The 24593-nt window shown below is 44.9% G+C and overlaps 1 protein-coding gene across 2 annotated transcripts in view; it reads left to right on the forward strand.

The window, feature by feature from the left end:
* The window catches only part of DEPDC1B (DEP domain containing 1B), a 67038-nt gene that overhangs the window by 32796 nt on the left and 9649 nt on the right, over window positions 1-24593 (forward strand). For both annotated transcript variants that reach the window (XM_084802586.1, XM_084802587.1), the window contains 5 exons: window positions 3926-4061; window positions 9318-9445; window positions 10516-10646; window positions 13200-13247; window positions 17244-17384. In XM_084802586.1, the coding sequence (XP_084658712.1) occupies window positions 3926-4061; window positions 9318-9445; window positions 10516-10646; window positions 13200-13247; window positions 17244-17384 (584 nt within the window). The remainder of the gene's footprint in view (window positions 1-3925; window positions 4062-9317; window positions 9446-10515; window positions 10647-13199; window positions 13248-17243; window positions 17385-24593) is intronic.

A 24593-nucleotide genomic window follows, 5' to 3' on the forward strand; every position in this document is an offset into this window, starting at 1 on the left:
ACTGACAATTTCAGTTTATTTGACTTGATTTGATGATTTCCAGACTTTATTGTTTTTCTGCGGATTAACACTGATTTCTTAAATCCAGCGCGGTTATTAGATGTTCTTTTCAGAGTGCGTGGCGTTCCGCTTTTTCCCACTGCTCAGTTCTTCTCAAGGCTCTTGTGACTGCTCCTGAAGTGGTTTCCTGCAGTGCTCTTGCTGTTGCCTGTCTCCTGATTCACCTTGGTACAGACTTTCTGTGAAAGCTATCAGTGCCTTTAAAGCTCTTTGGTTCTGTGTTCCCCTCAGAACGAGATGCTCACAGCCCCGAAGCTCACAACAGGTCCAAGTGCAGAGAGCAAGTGTTTAGCGAATGTTTGGCCACAGAGGAGACATGTGTATCACACCCTTTGCCCCTAAAGCACAGGGAACATTGAAAAAGACAGGGATAGAAAGATGGTTAGAGACAGAGGTTGGGGAGGACCAGGGCTAAGCAGTGTCTTGGGGCTGTGACTGGACCCCCACTCTGACAGCAGCTGCACAAGATCGAGCTGCCCACACCTCGGCACAGAGAGGTGGGGCTTGTGCGCTCCTACCCTTGCAGTGGAGCTGCTGACAGTCCATGCCGTCTAGGGGAGGAAGACTCACTTTTCTTACTTGGCCTCCTGGTAGCAAGCCTGCTCCAGAGGATGGCCTCATACTCACCAGTATGTGATGGAAGTACAAGTTGGACCTCATGGCCTACTTAAGAAAAAAAAAAGATAGGTTGGGGAGGGGTAGGAGGTGGATGGTCTGGGAGAAGTGGAGGGTGCATAAAATACATTTGTGTATGTGCATGAAACGCTTAATTAAGAAACATCGTTTTAAAAAAGAATAAAATATTCAATAACCTGCTTTATTCTTCTCTTGGATATCACAAGGAAGAACTTTTAAGAAATTGTGTATGTGTGTGAGTGTGTGTGTCTGTGTGTGTATATGTGTGTGTGTCTGTGTATGTGTGTGTGAGAATGTGTGTCTATGTGTGGGCGTGGATGTAAGACAGTCTCCCGGAGGCCAGAGAGGCCCTCAAACGCCCTGGAACTGCAGTGACAGGCAGTTGTGGGCCTCCTGGCTTTGATGCAGGTAACCCAACTTGAGTCTTAATGCTCTTCATGACTGCGCCATTTCTCTGACTCCCATAGGAAGATCCTAAGCCTTTAGTCATCGGGTCTATATTTTAAGACAAGAGCCAACCACTTCCTAATTTCTTGCATGCTTTTGCAATGCCTCCCCCTGCCCCGCCCCTTTTGTTTCAGTGCTGGGGTCCACCCCCTTCACACATGTGAAGTAAGAGCTCATCCCTGAGCCATCCATCCATCCTAGTGATATATTTCACTGTATTCTTTTCTAATAAATTAATAGGGAAACATCTTATGAGAACCCCCCCCCACACACACACACATATTTTGTATTAGTTCTTTATTGGTAGGGTGAAATCCATTTTCAGGAGAATTTTCATGTTCAAGGTGGAATGGCTCTGATAAGCCAGAGATCCAGGGAGAGGGGCCGTGTGGGGAAAGGCAGAAGAATGAGTCTAGACAGTTTCCTGGCTTCCCTTAAGATGCATTTTCTGGTTGGTGTTTGAATCTCTGTGTGACATGTTCTGTATCCAAGGGAAGGAGAGCTAGTCTTTTTGAAAAGTATTTATAAAAGTGAACATTGGGGGGTGAGGGCACAACTCAGTGGTGGAATGCTTCCTGGTGTGTGAGGGCTAGCCCTGTAAAGGAAAAGAAAGAAGCGGATGTCAGGTCAGTGTACTGTCCCTCGGCAAGGTCAGTATTTGTGTTTGGAACACCAGTTACAAACTCTAGCAATAGAGCCACAAGGCACTACTGAGTTCAAGCAGAGGCCCCCGTTCCATCTTTAGGACTTTAGAGCATCTTTAGAACTAGGTGAGGCGATGCGCACCTGTTATTGCCATCTTGGAAGCAAAAGAAGAAGGGTTGCTTGGGCCAGGAGTTCAAGCCTGGGTACCACAGTGAGACCTCATCTGGGTACCACAGTGAGACCTCATCTGGGTACCACAGTGAGACCTCATCTGGGGGCCACAGTGAGACCTCATCTGGGTACCACAGTGAGACCTCATCTGGGGACCACAGTGAGACCTCATCTGGGTACCACAGTGAGACCTCATCTGGGTACCACAGTGAGACCTCATCTGGGTACCACAGTGAGACCTCATCTGGGTACCACAGTGAGACCTCATCTGGGTACCACAGTGAGACCTCATCTGGGGGCCACAGTGAGACCTCATCTGGGGACCACAGTGAGACCTCAACTGGGGGCCACAGTGAGACCTCATCTGGGGACCACAGTGAGACCTCATCTGGGTACCACAGTGAGACCTCATCTGGGTACCACAGTGAGACCTCATCTGGGTACCACAGTGAGACCTCATCTGGGTACCACAGTGAGACCTCATCTGGGTGCCACAGTGAGACCTCATCTGGGTACCACAGTGAGACCTCATCTGGGGGCCACAGTGAGACCTCATCTGGGGGCCACAGTGAGACCTCATCTGGGTGCCACAGTGAGACCTCATCTGGGTACCACAGTGAGACCTCATCTGGGTACCACAGTGAGACCTCATCTGGGTACCACAGTGAGACCTCATCTGGGTACCACAGTGAGACCTCATCTGGGGGCCACAGTGAGACCTCATCTGGGGACCACAGTGAGACCTCATCTGGGGGCCACAGTGAGACCTCATCTGGGTACCACAGTGAGACCTCATCTGGGTGCCACAGTGAGACCTCATCTGGGGGCCACAGTGAGACCTCATCTGGGGGCCACAGTGAGACCTCATCTGGGGGCCACAGTGAGACCTCATCTGGGGGCCACAGTGAGACCTCATCTGGGGGCCACAGTGAGACCTCATCTGGGGGCCACAGTGAGACCTCATCTGGGGGCCACAGTGAGACCTCATCTGGGGGCCACAGTGAGACCTCATCTGGGTGCCACAGTGAGACCTCATCTGGGTACCACAGTGAGACCTCATCTGGGGGCCACAGTGAGACCTCATCTGGGGGCCACAGTGAGACCTCATCTGGGTACCACAGTGAGACCTCATCTGGGGACCACAGTGAGACCTCATCTGGGTGCCACAGTGAGACCTCATCTGGGGACCACAGTGAGACCTCATCTGGGGGCCACAGTGAGACCTCATCTGGGTACCACAGTGAGACCTCATCTGGGGGCCACAGTGAGACCTCATCTGGGTACCACAGTGAGACCTCATCTGGGTACCACAGTGAGACCTCATCTGGGTACCACAGTGAGACCTCATCTGGGTACCACAGTGAGACCTCATCTGGGTACCACAGTGAGACCTCATCTGGGTACCACAGTGAGACCTCATCTGGGTACCACAGTGAGACCTCATCTGGGGGCCACAGTGAGACCTCATCTGGGGGCCACAGTGAGACCTCATCTGGGGGCCACAGTGAGACCTCATCTGGGTACCACAGTGAGACCTCATCTGGGGGCCACAGTGAGACCTCATCTGGGGGCCACAGTGAGACCTCATCTGGGTGCCACAGTGAGACCTCATCTGGGGGCCACAGTGAGACCTCATCTGGGTACCACAGTGAGACCTCATCTGGGGGCCACAGTGAGACCTCATCTTAAAGACAAAGGAAAAGAAATCAAGTAGGAAGCCAGTTTTTCAAGCAAGTTTTATTATTTAAAATGTTATGTATATTTTATGACTTTTTCCTCTATAAATATTAATTGGTGTGTGTAATGAATGAATATCTTAAAAGTGGTTATTGTCGAGCACTGCTCTGTGTGACTCATGTGCAATAATTTGATGAAGAATGGGCAGTGGGCTCATCACTTATCTGAGTGCTGTAAAGCCTCTGCCTCCTACTGTCTGCAATAACAGAGCGTTTCTTCTTGGATTTAGATTTCCTCCTTCCTCACCCCTGAAGCCATATCCAAAGAAGCCCCTGTATCAGAGAGATGTTATTAAGTTTCCAGAATGGAACGATCCCCCACCAGGCACGTCACAAGAGAACATCCCAGTGAGGCCAATTGTGATGGTAAGTGCTGTGAGTAAAAGCTACCAGTGGGGACCAGGAAGTCATTGTATCCGTGCTGTCCCCATTGGTGAGTTACTCATGTTCCAGTGAATAGCTCCATAGCCGTGCCCACACAGTTGGCCCTGGATAAACCCGGTGAATCATACAGCAAAAACAAAATAAAGAGCTGAAAGCGAGATGGGGACTTGGTGGTGGAAGGGTCTGGAAGGGATGTGAAGGACGTACTGGGGTGGAGGGGTGGTGGCCAATGTGACCAGAATGTACTAGATGCATATATGAAAGTGCCACTAAATCAATCAATCAATCAATCAATCAATCAATAAATAAACAGTAGGCACGACTTTTTAAGAGATGATGGGCTCAGTCCAGGAGGCCTCATCTAGTGAGCTGTAAGCTTGGTCCTGTACTTTCTAGTGGGTCCTTTGTGAACCATGTTTGGGAAGTCCTGTGAAATGACAGCACGTGTCAATAGTCAAGAGGTCGTTTAACAGGAAGAGTGGCACCCGGTCTTCACTTTCACCACTGACGTTTTGGTGGAACATGTGGTAGCTGGTTTCATATGTTCAGTCAGAGCAGGTCTTTGCTAAGGTCCCTTCTGAGCCCTTTCCTGTGCTGGAGTTTACTTCTCCCCCCTTGTCTCCTCCAGAACTTTGTCTCAATTATTCTGTCAGGTGAGAGTGAGAAAGCAGGCTGTCCTGTGGAGGGGCCCCAGTACCCAGCACAGCACACGAACAAATGTGGCTTCATCTGGTCTCTAACAATAGTGCATTATGAAGCGCACAGCCTCAGATATCCATGCCTCTTTGTTAAAATATTGCCAGTACAAGGCTGCCAAGACTGAGGTGCTGCTGAGAAATGGGACAGAGACGGAAACCCTGATAAGGCAATTTGGAAGAAATTGACTAGCACTGTTGACTTAGGTTAATCGGGTGCTATAAGACTAGACATCAAAAGAGTTTTGTTTGTAAAGACGTGAGGTTGTTCTTAGCCAGTCCAATGAAAAGGAAGAACAGCCTCTCCACCCCCCCAAATTATGCTTGGAGAGGATAATTAAGAAGCTTAGACTTATCAAAGATGATCCAGGCAAAAGATGACACCAGCGACAGAAGTGGGGACTCCACGGGGTCTTGCAGATTTGTCAAGGATGGTGATGACGTCAGTGTGAACTTGGTGATGATGATTTCTGTGAAATGGGAGCACCTCACAGGTGGGTGGAGGCAGGACCCTGGAACCTAGAGGAGAGACTGCGTTTGGGTGTTCCTCATTTACCTGTTCAAAAAGATTCATTAATAGTGTCCCCGTGTGACAGGTGTCCCAAGCTCAGCGGAGTTGGTGACGTGTGACACACTCTTCACTCTCACAGTCTACAAAGAAAAAAAATAGTAAAATAGGAAATAAAGTGTTAGCAAAATGGGAGCCATGGGAGTTTTCTCTATTTGAGGACTGCTCATAATTAAGGACTATTTAATAACCAAGTCTTAGTTCCTAGTCAGAAAAAAAATTAATATGTAAACTCTAAGAAATTGGATAGTCTTTTCTTCAGTATGTTTATTTAAACACCTAATACACCACTGTAAGTCGGGCTGTTTCAGAAGGCCAGTGTTGTACAGCTAAATAAGCAGGCTTTGCGGCCTCCGTATGACTTCCCCTTTCTCTCCTGTGCCGTTATAATGTTGCTGCTGTGCCTGGGAAGACCACGTGTTCATTAGCACGTGTCAACCCTGTTCAGAGCCTTGCACCAGTGGCAGCACCTTCCATGCTCGGGAGCCCTGGAGTGTACCAGTACCCCAGAGCCATCCAGCCCTCCACACTCTTAAGGCATTGGCTTCTTCTTCAGCCGTCTGCATGCATCCGCACTTCTTTTTCGATACGTTCTGTTCTGTTTCCTGGCATTTCCCTCGGACATGATAAGCAAGGATGTAAGCTCACTGCTTGTCATGAGATCTACCACAGTGTGTACCTGCTTCCTGGCACGTACTCAGACCAAGAACAGCGGACCAGGATCCTTTCCCTTAGGGAGATCTTGACACAGCTTTTAGAGTGAGGTTGATCATCAGTAAATAAATGATCCCTCTTTCTTAAAGAGCTTGAGAGGCAGGTGAGGTGGTGCGTGCCTGGAGGCTTAGGCAAGGTCTTCAGTTAAAGCCAGCCTAGGCTACCTAATGAGTTCCAGGCTAGCCTGGGCTTATAGACTGAGACTCAGTCTCAAAAGAACAAAACAGCCGGATGTGGTGGTGCACACCTGTAATCCCAGCACTCAGAAGACAGAGGCAGGTGGATCTCTGTGAGTTTGAGGCCAGCCTAGTCTATAAAGCGAGTCCAGGGCAGCCAAGGTTACACTGAGAAACCCTGTGTTGGGAGGTGGAGGTGAGGTGGGGGGCAGGAGAACAAACCAGAAACTAGAAAATGTATCTTTTTTCTTTTTGGGGGTGGTGATGACTGCTGTGGGTGGGGAGGCAGAGCTGAGGGTTCAACCCAGTGATTTGTCCACGCCACTGAACACATCCCAGCGCTCTTTGTCCTGCCTTTTCACTTGTCCAATCAGTATGTGAAATAAAATGAATAACGAAACAGAGTAAGCAATTATTTGCCATCCTTTCTGAGGCGCAAAGTGATCACGCACAGAATCAGAATGGGTTCTGTAGCCCAGGCTGGCCGCTCCTCTGCTGGGATTAAAGGCATGCGCCGCTAACTGACCCCACGCCGACCCCCCACCCCCAACCAGGACAATGAGAGGGGAGAATGGGGAACGGGAGAGGGAGTGCTTCAATAAGGATGTAAAGTGAATAAATAAGTAAATTACAGGAGGGAAAAAACAAGAGTCCATTCTGGAGCCAGATTGCTGCCTCTGGGTCCCGGCGTTTGTGGGTCCCAGCATTTGAACTCTGTTGTCTGTGGTGCTTTTGTGGAAGGGCTCTGAGCAGTGACGCTGGGATGCTGGTGCCCTGGGAGGTAGAGGGACCGCACCATCAGCTGAGTTTCCGTGTATGAGCAGGATTCCCTGTGCAGGCTTTCAGTTCTCAGTAGCACTCAAGTATAGCTTCTGTGATCAATTTGTTTCAGAGAAAGAAATTACGTGGGATGTCTACGGAGAATTACTCCAGATAACATTTTTATTGTGTACCCTCTTGTTGCATGTTTTGACACAATGGGGCCACCCTGGGCTGTTTTGTGTCTCATATTCTTCCCGTAGAACAGTGTGTTATGCCCATGGTTCACACTATTAAACATCTGACGTCATTTTAGTACATCTAATTTTATCATGCGTATTATAAAAGTGATAATATTGATTTGCTTAGTCCTTCATTGCTAGGTATATTTTTCCAGCTTTTCAACATGTGCCATTCTAAACAGTACCTTTACAGATAAACAGACTCATGTATACACCCCGGAGTACTTTTTAGGCACCTTTGGAAACAGGCTTGCAGGGTAAATGTCTGTCACCTTCAAGCCCAAACACCTGACTTAGATATTAACATTTTTACACATCCACCTGGTCTTTGAGTTTCATTTATAAATTGGTAAATCTTTCAAAGCAAAGGCAGGGGATAGAGAGATGGCTGAGCAGTTAAGAGCGCTTTCTGCTCCTGCAGAGGAACGAAGTTTGGTTCCCAGCAGCCATGTTAACTGGCTAGCAACCATTGAAAAGCCAGTGAGGCTGGCTTCCATGGGCACCTGAACTCACTCACTCACTCACTCACTCACTCACACACTCACACACTCACTCTCTCACTCACTCACTCACACACTCACTCACTCACTCACACACTCACTCACTCACACACTCACTCACACACTCACTCACTCACACACTCACTCACTCACACACTCACACACTCACTCACTCACACACTCACTCACTCACTCACACACTCACTCACTCACACACTCACTCACTCACTCACACACTCACTCACTCACAATCACACACTCACACACACTCACTCACTCACTCACTCACACACTCACACACTCATTCACACACTCACTCACTCACACACTCACTCACTCAGTCACTCACACACTCACTCACTCACACACTCACACACTCACTCACTCACTCACTCACACACTCACTCACTCACTCACACACTCACTCACTCACACACTCACTCACTCACACACTTACTCACACACTCACACACTTACTCACACACTCACTCACACACTCACTCACACACTCACACACTCACTCACTCACACACTCACTCACTTACACACTCACTCACTTACTCACACACTCACTCACTCACTCACACACACACTCACTCACACACTCACTCACTCACTCACACACTCGTTCACACACTCACTCACTCACACACTCACTCACTCACTCACATAGTCTCCTTCCTTCCTTCCCTCCCTCTCTTTCTGTTTGTCTCTGTCTCTGTCTCCTATGCGTGTGCACACGCACACACACACATACACACACACACACCTTTTAAAAAACAAAAGCAAAAATCAAACAAAAAATAACAACTTTCCTTATTTTTCCCACTTCAAATTAATAAGATTTTTCTGTAGTGTTATATTCACAAAAATGTATTCCAGAAACCCGTTGTAAATGTTTCCTAACATATTTTGCCTCTTACAGATCAGAATTCTTCTCTGTGGTGGCAAAGAAGTGTTGGACTTGTGTCTGATGGCCTAGCTGTGGGCATGAGCTCCTGGGAGCAGGGTTGCATGGCGCTGTGTGACCTGGGCAGCTGTCTAAGCTGTACCTTGTCTCGTCCCTGGGAGGGCGGCACCTCCTTAGTGGTGGCCTGCGGTCGGGTTGCTCTCTGATACTGTATTTAATATTTGCTTATAAAAGAGAGTTCTAGAAGGTATATTATTCTCATTTTAAATGATTACTCAGTTGGGACAATGTGAATTAAGACAAGCATTTCTGCACTTAATTTTGAATGTATAAAAATCTGTTTCACTAGCCAGTTGGGACTCTCACAGGAAATAGCAGTGGTTTAGTGACGCACTCACTGCCTTAGCTCTTTTGCTGTTTATTGTAATATGACCTAATCTTAAGAGCCACTTATTACTTCTCTGAGGTCCATGCAAAGAAAGGCAGCTTATAACTCTAACTGCTAGTTTCAGTCAAATCACAAGTAGGCAAGTCTTTTCTCATAAACCATAGCATTTTATATTGAAATATGTCTTCTCTCTCCTACTATCCCACCTCCTTCCCTCCCTCCTCTCCCCTACCCCCCCTCCACTCCCCTACCCCCCCTCCACTCCCCTACCCCCGGGCCAAAACAGAATTCTGAGATGTGGTTCAAGCGCCACAGTATCGCCATTGGAGAGGTGCCGGCTTGCCGCCTAGTCCACCGCAGGCAGCTGACCGAGGCCAACGTGGAAGAGATCTGGAAATCTACGACATTATCACAGTATGCACATTTGGCATTTGAGAATTCCAGGGGGTCTCTATCTTATCTCTTTCCTACTCTCTGCATATTTAGTTTTTCTGAAATTATCTTTAAAACAAATCTCAGCTTTGCATAATCTGTACTTATGCTGTTTCACAAATATAATTTAACTAAATTTTGAGACATTTCTATTGTTAGATATGTAGTCGTTAAAATAGGAGCTTAAATTCCTTTTTAGTTGTTAACATTTCCCCCTTGAGACGTGCATTTGCTGTGTATCCCAGGTTGACCTTGAATTCTCTAGCATGTTGCTCCACCTTTTGCGAGCTGGGATTGTTATGTGTGTGTGCCACCGATGTCTTCTGTTTCATAAACACATAATGGAAAATTTGGCTTTAAGTAATTTTACTTAAAAATTTTTTTTTGGAATTTAAGTTGTTGTGTGATTAAGTAAAGAAGTATGTGATTGGAAAAGAAAATTTTAATCATATTCCATTTCTATTTTGTTTTGTTTTGTCTTTTGGTTTTTTCAAGACAGGGTCTCTCTGTGTAGCCTTGGCTGTCCTGGACTCACTTTGTAGACCAGGCTGGTCTCAAACTCACAGCGATCCGCCTGCCTCTGCCTCCCGAGTGCTGGGATTAAAGGCGTGCGCCACCACTGCCTGGCTACATATTCCATTTCTAACTCATTGTCTAGAAAGTGTGGGTACAGTACATGAAGACAGTACATCTTAAAGACTGGTCTTTGGGGGCATTGAGCGGATGCTCAGTGCGTAAGAGTGCTTCCTGTGAAAGCAGGAAGACATGAGTTCAAATCTCCAGCATGTGTAATGACTCATGCCTGCCCTTTTACCTGTAACTGCAGCACCGTGGCTCGAGACCGGTAGATTCTGGGAGCTTGCTAACTGGCCAGCTAGCCTAGCTGAGGGCTACAGAGAAGACACATGCATGTGTTGGCTCACATGTACACAGACACCATGCACACATGTGCACACACACATGCAATCTTTTGTATTGATCAATTTTTAGTACTACAAAAATAATGATTAAAATATTTTGACAATTATTTTAAGGATAAATTATCCTTTTAGTTTACAGAAAATCCTTGGCCTAGATTCCTTAGAAGAAGTTTTAAACACCAAGCTTGTCAACTCCAAGTTCATAATCCATAATGTGTACAGTGTGAGCAAGCAGGGGGTTGTCATCTTGGACGACAAGTCAAGTAAGTGCTCGCAAACTGTTTGCCTTTGTTCGACCCATACTGAGGTCTGTCTGCCCAGATCTCTTAGTTCCCAGTCTACCCTTGCCTACTCAGCTAAGTTTACCTCTGGGTACATCTATTCTATTTCTGGCCAATGCCTTTTACCCAATGTTTGATTTATTAGAGGTCATAGAAAGATGAGTGTCCGCAGATGCCAGCTCAGCACAGTTGCAATCAGTGTTTTAGTGCAGTGGATCTCATCCTCAATGCTGTGACGCTTTAATGCAGCTCCTCATGTTGTGGGCCCCCCCAACCATAAAACTATCTTGTTGCTACTTTATAACTGTAATTTTGCTAGTTATGAATTATAATATAAACATCTGGTAGGCAGGATATCTGATATACAACCCCTGGGAAAGTGTTGTTTTAACAGGTGGGTCACGACCCACAGGTTGAGAACTACTGCTCTCACTCCCTGTGTGCTGCCTAGGTGTTTAGTGGCTCCATATTGTCCCTGGGAAAGCTCCAGGATCATGAGAGGTTTAGTCCTAAGCAAGTGCCCGAGTGTACTTTAGGTCTGATTGCATTCAGGTTTCTTCTTTTTTGTTTTGGAGTTAGAGTGTTATGTAGCCCAAGCTCGGCAGCCGAGGATCACCTCCCACCCCCGTCTCCTGAATGCTGTTCTCAGGGGCACACATTGCCACACAGTGCTGGCTGTTGAACACAGGGCCTGCTAGGCGTGCTAGCAGCTTCTCCACCAAGTGAGCTGCTGTCTCGGCCTCACATCTGGCTTTCTGGCTTACCTTGTCAGAGTGCAGTCAGTGAGTTGAGTTGTCTGGGCTAATCTCTAGTATTTATTTTTCTTTTAGTGAGATAACTTGAAATGTTGAAAATCCTTTTCTTTCTTTTTAAATAACTCATTCTCTGAGATGGCTTATAAATCTGGCCCCCAACCAACCAACCAACCAAAAATATCTTAAAAAAAAAAAAAAGAACTAAGAACAAGATAGTTATGTTACTTATAATGCTGGTAGTGGGACACAAGCATCAAATTTATTTTGTTTATTTATTTGTGGCAAGGTTTTATTATGTAGTACAGGCTGGCCTTGAACTTGAGAGTCCCCTCCCTCAGCTGACAGGCAAGTGTCAATTGTACCTGACCCAAGACTGGTTTATGAAACCCTTCATATAGATTAGGGGTAGGCTGGAAGTAGATGGTTCTTCAAGTTGACCTTTTAATTTAAGTCTTTGATGCCGAGCATCGGCTGGGACTAAATGATCTTTGGATGTGAGAAAATGGTGTGTACTTTGAGGACATAATGAACTAAATTCAGGCTGAGGAGCCAGTGGTGTGCACGGAAAGGGATCACGGTGTGTGTGTGTGTGTGTGTGTGTGTGTGTGTGTGTGTGTGAATGCTGAGGTGTCAGTGAGCGTGTCTCCTGACAGGAGTAGAGCTTGCACTTCCCCTTTTGTAACCCCCTTCTTCCGATCAAGAATAGAGAACAGTGGCAGGCTGAAACCGGCTTGGAGACTTCATGACTTGCAGGGCTAATATCAAGCTGTAAGATTAGGTTCCCTTCCATGGACGAGCAGGAGTCTTGACGTACTGCTGACCCTGCCCACACCCTCTCGTGTAGCAGGGTCTATCCTCAGACAACCAGCCACTTTTTGTTTTACTAACTTTTTCTGGAAGAAGGGACAGTTTTACGGGTCTCAGATTTGTTCATTTGGTTAAACTCAACTTAACAAACTGCTTCCCTTTCCATAGCATCACCCACAAGCTCATCTCTGCTGCTATAGCAAGTGATTTGCCTGGGAGTTTTTTTTTTTTTGTTTGTTTTTGTTTTTTAAACTCGTGTGTGTCTGTATGTGTGTGCGTGTGAGTATGCGTGTGTGTATGTCTTGGTCTGTGTCTGTGTAGGTTTGTGCATATGGGTGCAATACTGACAGAGGCCAGAAGAGGGAGTTATTCCTTGAAGCTGGAGTTGCCTGTGATTGTGAGTCACCTGGTGTGTATGCTAGGAACAATGATTGATTCTGGTCCTGTGGAAGAGCATCCCGTGCTCTAACTCCCAGCCATCTCCATCTCCTGGGCTGGTCTTATCTGAGCAATGCTCTATGATTGTAAGGCTGACCTGCAGCCGCTAGCAGCCTGTAGTTAAAATGCTAGTGGAATTTTCTTTACTTAGAACAGTTTGAAAATGGTAACAGGTAAAATGTTAGCTATATTGGACCTACGAGATATACTTTTTCCTCCTTTTGGTTCTGTGGATTGAACCCAGGGTAGCTCTCTGGACAAACTATCTAATTCTTTCTTTTTACTGCAGTTTTTAAAGGTGTATCCTATCCTTAGAGATAATGTTAAGTACATGTTACAACGTTGCTACTAAAGAAAGATTTCTATGTTTTTAATATTCTGGTACACAAGTTGGTGAAATGTGTCATATTACCTGGGGAAATGATACATCTTTATAATAGTGTGTGTGTGTGTGTGTGTGTATGCGCGTGCGCGCGCACTTTGAGTTGTAAAAAGATGAATAAAATATCTTTTGCATTTTTCTTTTTGTCTACAGAAGAACTTCCTCATTGGGTTCTGTCAGCCATGAAATGTTTGGCAAATTGTAAGTACTAATTATCTGCCAGTTTTATAGAATTAACAGAAATTAGTGCCTTGAATTAGAAAATATTTCTGGCCTGGACATTGATTTGACACCTGTGCGGCTGGCAGGGCCCTGTTAGGAGTCCACAGGGCATACTGTAGATTCGCGGCTTAGCGGAAGGTTGCTATCTAATAGCTTTAATGACGTTTACTTCTTGTATGGTCTCATGGATATGGTCGCACTGCAGATAGAGTCCATGCCACTCTAGGAACTCAGCATAGGTGCAAGGAATGGGCGGTAGGTGCTCATAACCCAGCGGCAGCCACCTACTAATGCTCTGTAGAGTTTTTGTTCTAAGACATCATTGTTAAGTACCTGCCACGTTTACATCTCCACTTGCTGGGCAGCTTCCGTCCCCTCCTGGGTTTCAGCTGGCAGAGCTTTAAGAGGAACAGAAGTGTTTTAGAGGACTGACCTGACTGGTCTGCAGGATGCCTTAGGAGAGGAGCCTGCATGCAGAGAAACAGGAAAGACTGTCTCAGAGACCTGCGTGGAAGGTCTGGCGCCCTGGGCCATGGCGGGCCTGGAGGGCTGTTGGCAGGCACATGCATTCTCTTCAGTAGACACGGCGTGCATCCCATTGGCTATCGTGGGCGCTGGGAAGGAGCAGGGCAATAATAGCTCATGAACCCTACTGTTTTTCTCTTGGAATCTTCAGGAAGCTCAGGCCAAAGAATGTATGCATGTTTGTGTGTGTGATTTGTATGTATGCACACAGATGGATGCATGCTGTGGTGCGCAGATTATTTTGGGGGGTCACCTCTCTCTACCATGGCTTTTGGGGATCTTCAGTCACATTATCAGGCGTGCATGGCCAGCGCTTTTACCTGAGGAACTGTCTAATGTGTGCTATTAACAAAAAGTCTCATTAATTTGGTTGATTGATAATGGCAATATTTGGGCTCAGGGAAGCGGTGTAGTCTCACAGCTACTTCAGGGAATCGTTACTTTCTTATTTTTGTGTAGGATCAGCAGATGCAGAGCCAGGTGCTTACGTAACTGGATTAGTAAGCTGAATTATTGATTACACTGGAGTCAGATTTGTTTGATTACAGAATGAAACTAACCACCGAGCTTTGCTGGTTTCCCAGGCCCTGTGTGGGGGTGGGTGTGCACTCTCCTTCTGAGTGTGTATAGTGATGTCAATTTGCATGAAACTCAGTATCCAGGTTTAACTCTTAAAATTTTCATTGATTTTTGGCTGATGTTTTGGGACACTCTGAGTATAGCTATAACTTGGGGAAGAAGTACTTTATCTAAAAATTTAAACATTGCATGTAGTTAGTCTCTCTCTCTCTCTCTCCCTCCTCCCTCCCTCCCTCCCTCCCTCCCTCCGTGTGTGTGTGTGTGTGTGTGTGTGTGTGTGTGTGTGTGTGTGTGTAACATTCCCATGCCACAGCAAGTGTGTGTGGAGGTCACAGGATACTTGGCCAGTGTTGGCAGTGATGAGCTGGAGGAACAATCACTAAGCTCCCACACACTCCTTCTTAGCTCCTGGAGAACCAACTATTTGCAAGTTACCAGCTGGCAATGAAGTACAGTGTGTGCTAAAATGCTGTACGGTGTGTTTCTTGTCTTAGACTTTCCTTGATGACTGGAATGCAGGGAATTGTATGATCAGTTCCCCATTTGACACATAGAGCCACACACACCTTCCTGAGGCAAGGTTGGCATGACTGGACAGTGAGTAGAGGAAAGGTGTCACATGTGACTTCATAACTGTCATACATGAAACAGCAAGTGTTGAGCAGAAGCGTGCCTCACACGTGTTGAGAGTAACCTTTACAAACAGCACATCACAGAGGTTAGCTTTTGTATCAGGTGGAAGAGGTGGCCAAAGGACAAGGTCAGCCTGTTGGGTACTTTTATAAAATTTCTAAGCTTTACCAAACTCTGTCCATCAAAATTTACTTGGAGTCTGTCAAAGTCATGCCAGGCTCTTTGTCCTGTGATAAGTGCAAATTCCTGTTGAGTCCTCCACAGGGGACATGCTGACTAGCTGCTGTGTTGAGGGCGTCTTGCCTTCTTTTCTAAAGCCTGCTAGTCCTCTTCTCTTTCGTGTACTCCTTGAGTCACTGTAGACTGCACATATGGGCCTGGGTGTTTAGGTACGGGCCAAACCTTTCATGGATGCTCAGAATAAAGGTTGATGCTATAGTGAAAACTGGACTCACTGACTCCTTTTGCTACTCTGTGTGTGTGTGTGTGTGTGTGTGTGTGTGTGTGTGTGTGTGTGTGTGTGTAGAGCCAGTCACAAATGGAAATAAAGTAGCCAACACATTTCACTCCAGACTTTGTCAGGAATAAGATTTATCAAAAGCTACACTAAGAAAAAAATGTTCTTAGAGCTCAAGGTGATTTAAGAAAGAAAAGATCCGTGTTCTGTTTTCTTTTAGGGATTTTTTTCTTTCATATATTTTTTCAAAGATGTGACATATTATCAAGACATATAGTTGCTTAGAATGAATCACTCACATATTCTGATAAGCACTAGTTCTGTAATGTTCCTTGCTTGCTGAGACGTACCCCACTTTTGTTTTATTAGGCTTGCTATGTGAGGAGGACGTAAGACAAGTGGTTTATACAGTTGCTGCTAGGCTTATGTGCTACAACACATAAAGGCGTTTCATTATTTTAGCCAAGAAAATTAACTTTTAAGAAGAGAACAGAATATGGAGGGTAAACAAGGTTTTGCTTTTGTTTAAAGATATTATTTTTAATCATGTGTATGCACATGTGTCTGTATGTGGGACGTGTGTGTGTGAGTGGACGTACTGGTAGAAGTCAGAAAAGGGCACTGGATTCCCTAGACTTTCAGTTATAAGTGTTGTGAGCCATCTGACGTGGGTGCTGGGAATCGATCTCAGGCCCTCTGCAGGAGCAGTACTTACTCTTAACCTCTGATCCATTTTTCCAGTCTCCAGGAAAGGAGTTTTTAGGGATACCATAAAGAGCCATTTTATGATATCCTAGGGAACTGAGTGGTTTCCTCTGTGTTACAGCTATGATCTCTTAGCTCCCGCGATTGTGTGGGAAGAATTTCCTTGAATTCATCTTAGCTGCTTTGTTCACTCTCCTGGGTATTAGCACTTCATTGGGGTTGACAGCCTAGTCCTCTGCTGGCCTGGAGCTGGTCACCATGATTTTTCTTCTGGGGTCCTCTTGGGACGAGTTGTTTTCCTCAGGCCCCCGGAACCTCCTGTTTGCCCGTCAACATGGTAGCGTGAATCCATGGTCATCAGGTAGTGCACCGGGCGCATTTGCTGCCAAACGGCACAGACCATCTCTTATTCCACAGGGACCCAGGCTGTGTGGAGCTCTCCTCTGCCCTGCTGTTGGCATCGCGCACGGCCAGGGCCCGGCCAGGTCAGGGTTTCTCCTGTTGCTCCCGCCTTGCAGTGTGAACAGTTTTGCTTCTGTGCTTCATTCTAAACTGGTTGGAGCTGAGAAGGAACCGACAAGCTAGAGTGTGAAATCTTTCTCCTTATGTTTTGAAAAAGCATTTAAGTTTCCATTTGTCTGAAATAGTTTGTTAGGGGAAACTGATTATTCCACTCCACTGTACGGTTGTAGGGTAGTGTAGTATAGCTAGTGAGTCAGGCTCTAATAAGTTCTTGATAACTCATCTGTTACAGATTACCAATTCGCTACTTTGCTTTTTTAAGCCCAGGAAAATGTTGAGTACTTCAAAGAAAATTGTTTAAATGAATGAGCTTGCATTGACATAAAAAGAGATAGGCAGGCTTTTTAAAAAAAATGGAGATATATTAGTGTTCTTCATTAGAATATATTAAAATAATAAAGTCATATTTCCATGTGAAACTTGTCTGTGTATCTTGGACATCCATGTACACCACACATGTGGTCAGACTACAGTACGTAGAAGTAGCTGCCTCATCTGCCTCATTAATCAATCATTCCTTGTCTCCTTTTTTGTTTTTTGTTTTTTTTTTAAAGGGCCCAACTGTACAGATTGGAAGCAGCCTATGTACTTGGGGTTTGAAAAAGATGTCTTTAAAACTATAGCGGATTACTACGCTCAGCTGAAGGAGCCATTGCTCACGTTTCATCTCTTCGACGCTTTCGTCAGTGTGTTAGGTGAGTGTGTGTATGCCCACCACATGTTGACACTGAATCTTCTCTGCTGTCTCTGTCTTGAGACTTCCATTAGCAGAGGTTCAGAATATTTTCTTTAAAAAAAATCCCATTTCAAATTTTGACTTAGCATCTTATTCTCTCTTTCTTTATTTTTAATATTTATATAAATTATGTATTTGGAATTTTTGAGAATTTCATATATAAGTATTTTTAACACATTTTTATTGAAAAATAAAATAATTCATATTACATCTCATTTGCTATCCCATCCCATGCATCCTCCCATTCCTCCCTCCCAAGTATTTTTTATTAGCATATATATAATAATGGGTCCCATGAAGACATTTTCAGGTACATATGTAATGCATTGTCCTTTTTGACACCTTCCCATTCCTTCCCCTGCTTTCCTCTTCACAAGCATAACCCCTCTACTTTCATGTCTCTTTCCTTTTTTGTGTGTGACCCAAAGAGTTTCATTAGGTTTCATCATCTGAGCATTGGTAAGAGCTATTTAGAGGATCATTGCACCTTAAGCGGGTCTACCACTAAGGGCGATGTTTCCCTTTCCCCTAGCAAGCAACCGTTAACTGCTGGCAGTTTCTCAGGGTAGAGTAGGGACTCCTGACTCCCCCAACCCCGACCCCCCTCCCCCCGACCAATCTTTAACTGCTATTTAAATCTTTTTGTTTTTGCTTTTTTCAGGACAGGGTTTCTGTGTGTAACAAGCTCTAGCTGTCTTGGACTCACTTTGTAGACCAGGCTGGCCTCAAACTCACAGAGATCCTCCTGCCTCTGCCTCCTGAGTGCTGGGATCATAGCTGTGTGCCACCACACCTGGCTTGTTATCTTAAATCTTTATCCATGATGCAGTGTTGATGTGCCCAGTCTTGTGCAGGTCTTATGCAGAGAATCATAGCTGCACTAGCTCATGAGTGCAACTGGCGTGTCATACCTGGAAGACAGCATTTTGTCACACCCTTCCTCTGGCTCATTTTCTTTCCCTGCCTTTTCTGCCATGCTCCTTGAGCCTTGTAAGAGGGTGATAGGCTGTCCTGTTTATGGCAGAACATTGAGTAGTCCCTTATTCTCAGCTTCCATCAGTTCTAACCATCATGCACTGAAAGAGAAGCTTCTCTGACCAGAGCTGATGGACCTTCAGAAGGCAGGCGCTGAGATGACGGGTCTAGCATATCCGTTTATCAACGCAACAGTGGTGGCTTCTCCGCTAGTGCCTGGCATTAATTCCTTCCCATGGAGCAAGGTCTCCAATCCAGTCAGCAAGTGGTTGGTTACCTCCACACAGCCATGTTACTGTTGCACCAGGGCAGGGTGCACAGCTGGGTAAAACTGTTGGTGACTTTTTGCTCCTAGCAGCCTGCATAGTACCTTCCTGTACAGTAAAAGCCACATAGGCATTTTCAAAATAAAAACTGGCAGAGTGCTTAATTCTTGCTCCAGAAAGGAATAAAAGAAAACAGTTAACCTGGATTGTAAAACCCAAAGCAAAGACCAGCAAGTTTATTTCTAAAGGAAAAACAGGATGTCATATGTCATTTTTTATGTAAGAGGGTGACATTGCTGGTAGAGAAGAATATAAAGTTGACATTTACTCTTCGTGACTAAATCTATTACTCTAGGTATGACTTCATGGTCAGTGTAGGAGGTATATTGTCATCCGGAAGGTAATTTGTTTTTTATTAGAAGAAACAAGTTTTAATGGAGCTATTTGATAGTTGAAATATGCATACTAAGTACAATAACATTATTATTTATGTAAAGCTTGTTTTTGTTCTTCATATAGATTTGTACCTTAGAATTTACACTATGAAGGAAACATGGTAGAAAGGGTTTGGGAAGGCCATTATGACAATTGTTCCTTTCTTTTTGGAAGTCAGATTTCCCTGTGGGCTGTAAGTATATTTTTCTTGTCAAAATGCATGGGGTGTGAATATCCTCAGTTCTATAGACTTGAGAGAAATTAATTAGCACACCCTTGTTCCTTAGCATCCTGGGCATTAGACTCTTCCCTCTTCCATTTTACTACTTCTTGTTTTTTCATCCCTTTTACTTTCTTCTTTCTATCTTTCTTTTTGCAAAGTGTGGCTGCCGCCATAGCATCCAAATGAAATGTCAGCCCAGTGTGAATGAGTTGCCTGAACTCAGCCGTGCTGTATGTTTCAGGTTCGTGTTCTTGCAGGTTCTCTGACAGTAACAAATACAGTCTCTACAAATCATAATGTGATAGTAACTGCTTCTAAAGTTTTATTATTGTGTGTGTGTCTGTGTTGGGTTCACAGTGTGTGTGGGAGCATATGCCACGTGCACATGTTGAGAGCAGAGGACAACTTTGTACAGCTGGTTTTCTCTTTCCAAATTTACATGGGCTCCATACCCAATGCTTTCACCCACTGAGCCGCCTTGTCTTGGGAGTGATTCTTTTTAGATATATCACCACTCGGGGTAAATGGAAGAACTTGTTTATTATGGAATTTTAAAACCAGTAGGTCTTCTGGGTATTTTATTTAAGTCCAGTTGATCTTTTATGGATCTTTTGGTTTTGGTTTGATTTTTTAGGATGAATCTCATGCAGACCCAGCTGGCCTTGAACTCACTGTTCAGCCCAGGCTGGCCTTGAACTTCTAATCCTGCCTCTTCCTCGTAACCAACCACTTGCTGGATTACAGGTATCTTCCACCAATTAAGCTTTGTTATGGGGTCTTGAGACTGTTGAGTCTTCTTGACAGTTTGTTTTCAGCTGAATGGCACAGGGGGCTTGTGTCCTTGTGTCTCTCATGGCCGATGAGGACACCCATGGACTTAAGCAAGTAGATCCCCATTATCCGTACTTTCTGCCACCAGCACTGGTTAGACCAACTGGGCTGAAAACTACGTTCTTAGAGGCGCTTCTCCTTTTCAGTTTTTCTACTCTTCTGTAGGAAAATTATTTGATTTGGGAATAGAATGACTTGTAGCATTCTTTTTAAGAACCCAAATTCCAATTTGAATCTGCTGGTTTTTTTTTAAAAATATCATTCGTCTTTCGCAATTATTCATTTTGAGCTAAGTTAGGAGTTAAAGCTGTTGTTATCCCACGTTGATCTCAGAATCAGCTACCCCATAAAATACAAAGGATTTGAGGAGGAGAATGCTGGACATTAGGCGTTTATTGCTTTTAGCTGTCAGACAGAATAGACTATTGATTGTGGCTGGTAAAGACGTATTAATCTGCTCTATTATCAATCCTTCCCAAGTGAATATATGTGCATTGGAAATAGTTTAAAAAAATTCTTCCTGTAGTGAGAAAGAAATCCCAGACAGGAAGGTTATAATTTGTTTACATGATTAACAAAGAGTATCTAATATAGTCTGTGGATAAAAGGAAATATCTGGATATATTGGTTGAATTTATTAGTAGGGTTGAATCATCTCTTCGATGTCTTGACTTTGATTGAAATAGGATGTAGCCTTGATTGAAGCAGGATGTTGTCTTTTCAAGTACGTAATCAGTCTACTTTGTGTAGAAGCTGAAAATTGTACAGCAGTTTTCAATGGATGTGATTGTCACTTAGCTTACAGTCTTCTTCTGAGGTTCATGCCTTTGTGTGACTGAACATGGTAGGCCTTGTGACCAGAGCTGTGACCTTGAGAGCTGTTAGTCATTACTGATGTATGAGACTGGGCAGCTCAAGTTCATTTTAATAGTTTTCAAAGAAAGGACACAGGTGTGGTGGCCCCATGCCTCTAATCCCAGCACTTAGGAGATTGTGACAGGAGAACACACATTTGAGGCCAGCCTGGGCTACATAGCAAGACCCTCTCTCAGGACTCATACAACAGTTAACAAGTGTGGGAAGGGGACCAGGAAGATGGGAGTCTTATTCTTTACCAATAATCACAAAATACTCAGTTTGGTTCATAGTCTAACCCGGCCGACTGTCCACAGCTGATCTTTGTTTCCAAGATGAGCGTTTGACTCTCTACTGTCCTGAATGGCACAGAGTAACGCCCTTTGCTCATGCTCCACATTCCAACACACAGCGCATTGGCTTGTGTAGCATTTGGCTTTGGCTATTTACATATGGAGATAGATGAAGATGAATAAGGTAATGAGATAGGAGTCAAGTAGGGTGTTTTAGGAACGAGGGACCCTACTCTTGGTTTGTACTAGCCTTGCCTCTATAAATATCCTATATAACTATAGGATATCTACTTTGAACTGTATGATTTTCAAAAATGAACTTGATTAGTTTACATATTTTAAGTAACGGGGTATTCATATAAAATGTATATATATGGCGTCTTAAAAAGAAGCATGGAAGGATCTGGTAGTGTGGGGCTTGAGGTTTTGGTGGTACAAGTTGATGCTGTATGAAGGCTTCCAGTGGGAGGAGCCAGCGTTTGGGACGTGCTGCTGTCAGGCTTCTCAGGCTGGGCTGCAGCTCACTCGGTCCCTGCTTCATGTTTACTCCATTTGTGTGCCTCTGCGGGCAGCTCAGCTGTGCAGCCTGCTTTCCCTGCTAGCAGACTGTAGCTCTTGTTATTTATTATTTCCTCTTGACTTGAATCTTGAACACGGCATTGCCATTCACTAGAGAGATTATGCACTGGATCATCTGACTCAGAAGTCAGAGATGGTGTGTGTGTGTGTGTGTGTGTGTGTGTGTGTGTGTGTGTGTGTGTGTTTATAGTGCAGAATGTCCAAATGACTGTTTTGTTTCTGAGGGGCAGGGGAGGGGAGGTGACCTGTAGAACAGTGTGCCATCTTTACCTGTTCTGCCGGTTACCTCAGTTCTTGTCCCTTCTCAGCTCTTTTCTGAGAGAGTGACGCGTTAGAGTGCTTGGGTGGACAGAGCTCTTGTTTCTGTGCACTTCATGTTATTGGTGGTGATGGCATCTGCTTTCTGGGCTCAGGTCTTGAGACTGAAGCTTTTGAAGACACAGATGGCCAAGGTACAGATGTCTGTTCACCCTCAGTATCTTTGGCATGGAGTTAAGTATTCCCTAATGGTAGCAATTTAGGGAGTGTCTGCATTTTCTTTGCTTGTAACCAAATGTATACATTATTTATATCTGCGACCACTAAGACGATTGACAAAACTTTTGGGAACAAAGTCCAAGAATCATCTCATACCATTTCAGCAGGATAAAGATAAACATTTTAAAATGCAACATGAAATAAGGTTTCTCTTTATCCAATATTTGGATGAGTAAAGAACTTTTTGAGCCTGAAAGCCAACGGATTATTAAGGTGCTGTGTTGGGGGTTCATGCCAGAAAGGACATCATCTTGAGCATGGAGAGCCTATACCTACTTTTGAATAATCCCCTGAGGAACCTGCTTGCCTTTCCTTAAAAATCTTCAAAGAAGTAATTTCTCTTGCTGTGTTTTTCTTTAAGCAAGGACCTCTTGCCAACTGATGTGTATTTTATGTCCTTTCGGTTCAGCATCATCTTTTTTTCTTCTTTTTATATCTGTTTTCAATAAAAATGAAACTTAGATCTTTCCCCACCCCCTTGTTCAGCAGACTTGATGCTATTGGCCCCTCTGGGACTCCCAGGCCCTCCTGACGGTTTTCACATGTCATTGCTTTTTGAACTAGTCCAGAAATAGTTTCATATACCAACATCAAGTGTTTTTTCAAGAGAAACTAGGAGAAAGGATGTTTTCAATAAATGACGTGAGAGTAACTGGAAAAAGCGAGCCTTTAAATTCTCCTCTTCCTACTTGTTTCAGATTTTACATTAGAGAGTAGATCATAGACTCTAGCATAACAAGTCAAACTAAAACCTGCCAGAAGCAAATGTAGGAGACAATTCTTGCAATCTTGGGTAGGCAAAGATATACATATAGGAAGTGGAAACAATAAATAAAAAATCCGTCAAATTGACCTCATTTAAAAACGCCTCCTGTTTGGAATACTACGTTAGGAAATGCAGAAAGGCGGTCAGGGAGACTAGACTTGTGGGTTATTTAGTCTTGTCGCTTGAGAATGGTTGATTATGTTGTTGTGCCCCAAGTAAATGTTCGTTCACCATCAATGCTGTGTGGTTTTGTTGAGCTACTGGGGCCCCTGCCCCAGAACAGCAACTGCTTTGAGGAAAACTACGGCCCGTGGGCCCTGCCAGCTGGCATGAGCAGCTCCTGGCCAGAAGGGCCACGACCAGCAGCCGCAGCGACAGTGATGGCAGAGGAAGATGTGTCACTTGAGTACCTGCCCCATCCTAATACTCAAGACACACTTAGCATGCATCAGGACAGGACCGCTCCAGGGCGATTCTCACAGTACTGGCCGTCCTCCACATGGGGATCGGCGGATCATGCTCAGTGTTTGAGAGTCACACCAGCAGGGCCCATGGCTGACAGTCAGGAGTTGAGGTAGAGAGATGTGCAGACTGGCTATCCAACGGGCCCCGCAGGCCTGAAAATACTCAGCTCAAAAAAGCTCATGTTGGGTTCTAGTGCTTTCCGTGCGCTCCATCTCAAAGCATGAAGAAAATGAGCTAGCGAGGGGTGTCCTGTCTGCAGGTCTTCCAAAAGTGATCTCTCCCCCTCTTCCCATTGCACACGTGGTTTTGGCACTTGCCATTTGTTAGAAGAGAGCTGAGTGAACCTCCTGCCACAGCGCTTAGCGGAAGGGAAGGCCGCAGAAGTGTGTGTGTTACAGCTGTGAGCTTGGAAACCGAGGTGATCCAACCTGTTTTTTTACCTGCTTCTAGCAACTTTCAAAAGTGTGTGCTTTAGTCAAACTCTACTGAGGCATTTAGCGAACACTACTCCCCTTCTGGCCCATGAGTCACTTTAGAATTTTCTAACAGTTTTCTCTCTCACACAAATGCCACCAGTAAGTTATCATTTGTCACGATTGCTGTTTCCTCTCAGAACCACCAGCACTGTGCCCGTGTCACTCAGACTCTTGCTACTTAACTGCCTGCCACCTCTCTCCAAAACAAGGTCATGACAACTTTGCTGTTTGGTTTTTGCTTTCCAAGACAAAGACATTTTGAATTTATAGTTGCTGAAAACTAAACAAAAGGGGACTGGAGAGATGGCTCAGAGGTTAAGAGCACTGACTGCTCTTTCAAAGGTCCTGAGTTCAATTCTCAGCAACCAAATGGTGGCTCACAACCATCTATAATGAGATCTGATGCCCTCTTCTGGCATGCAGGTGTACATGCAGACAAAACACTGTATACGTAATAAATAAATAAA

The sequence above is a fragment of the Acomys minous genome (genome assembly GCF_964271855.1).
Source record: "Acomys minous genome assembly, chromosome: 11".
NCBI lineage: Eukaryota > Metazoa > Chordata > Mammalia > Rodentia > Muridae > Acomys > Acomys minous.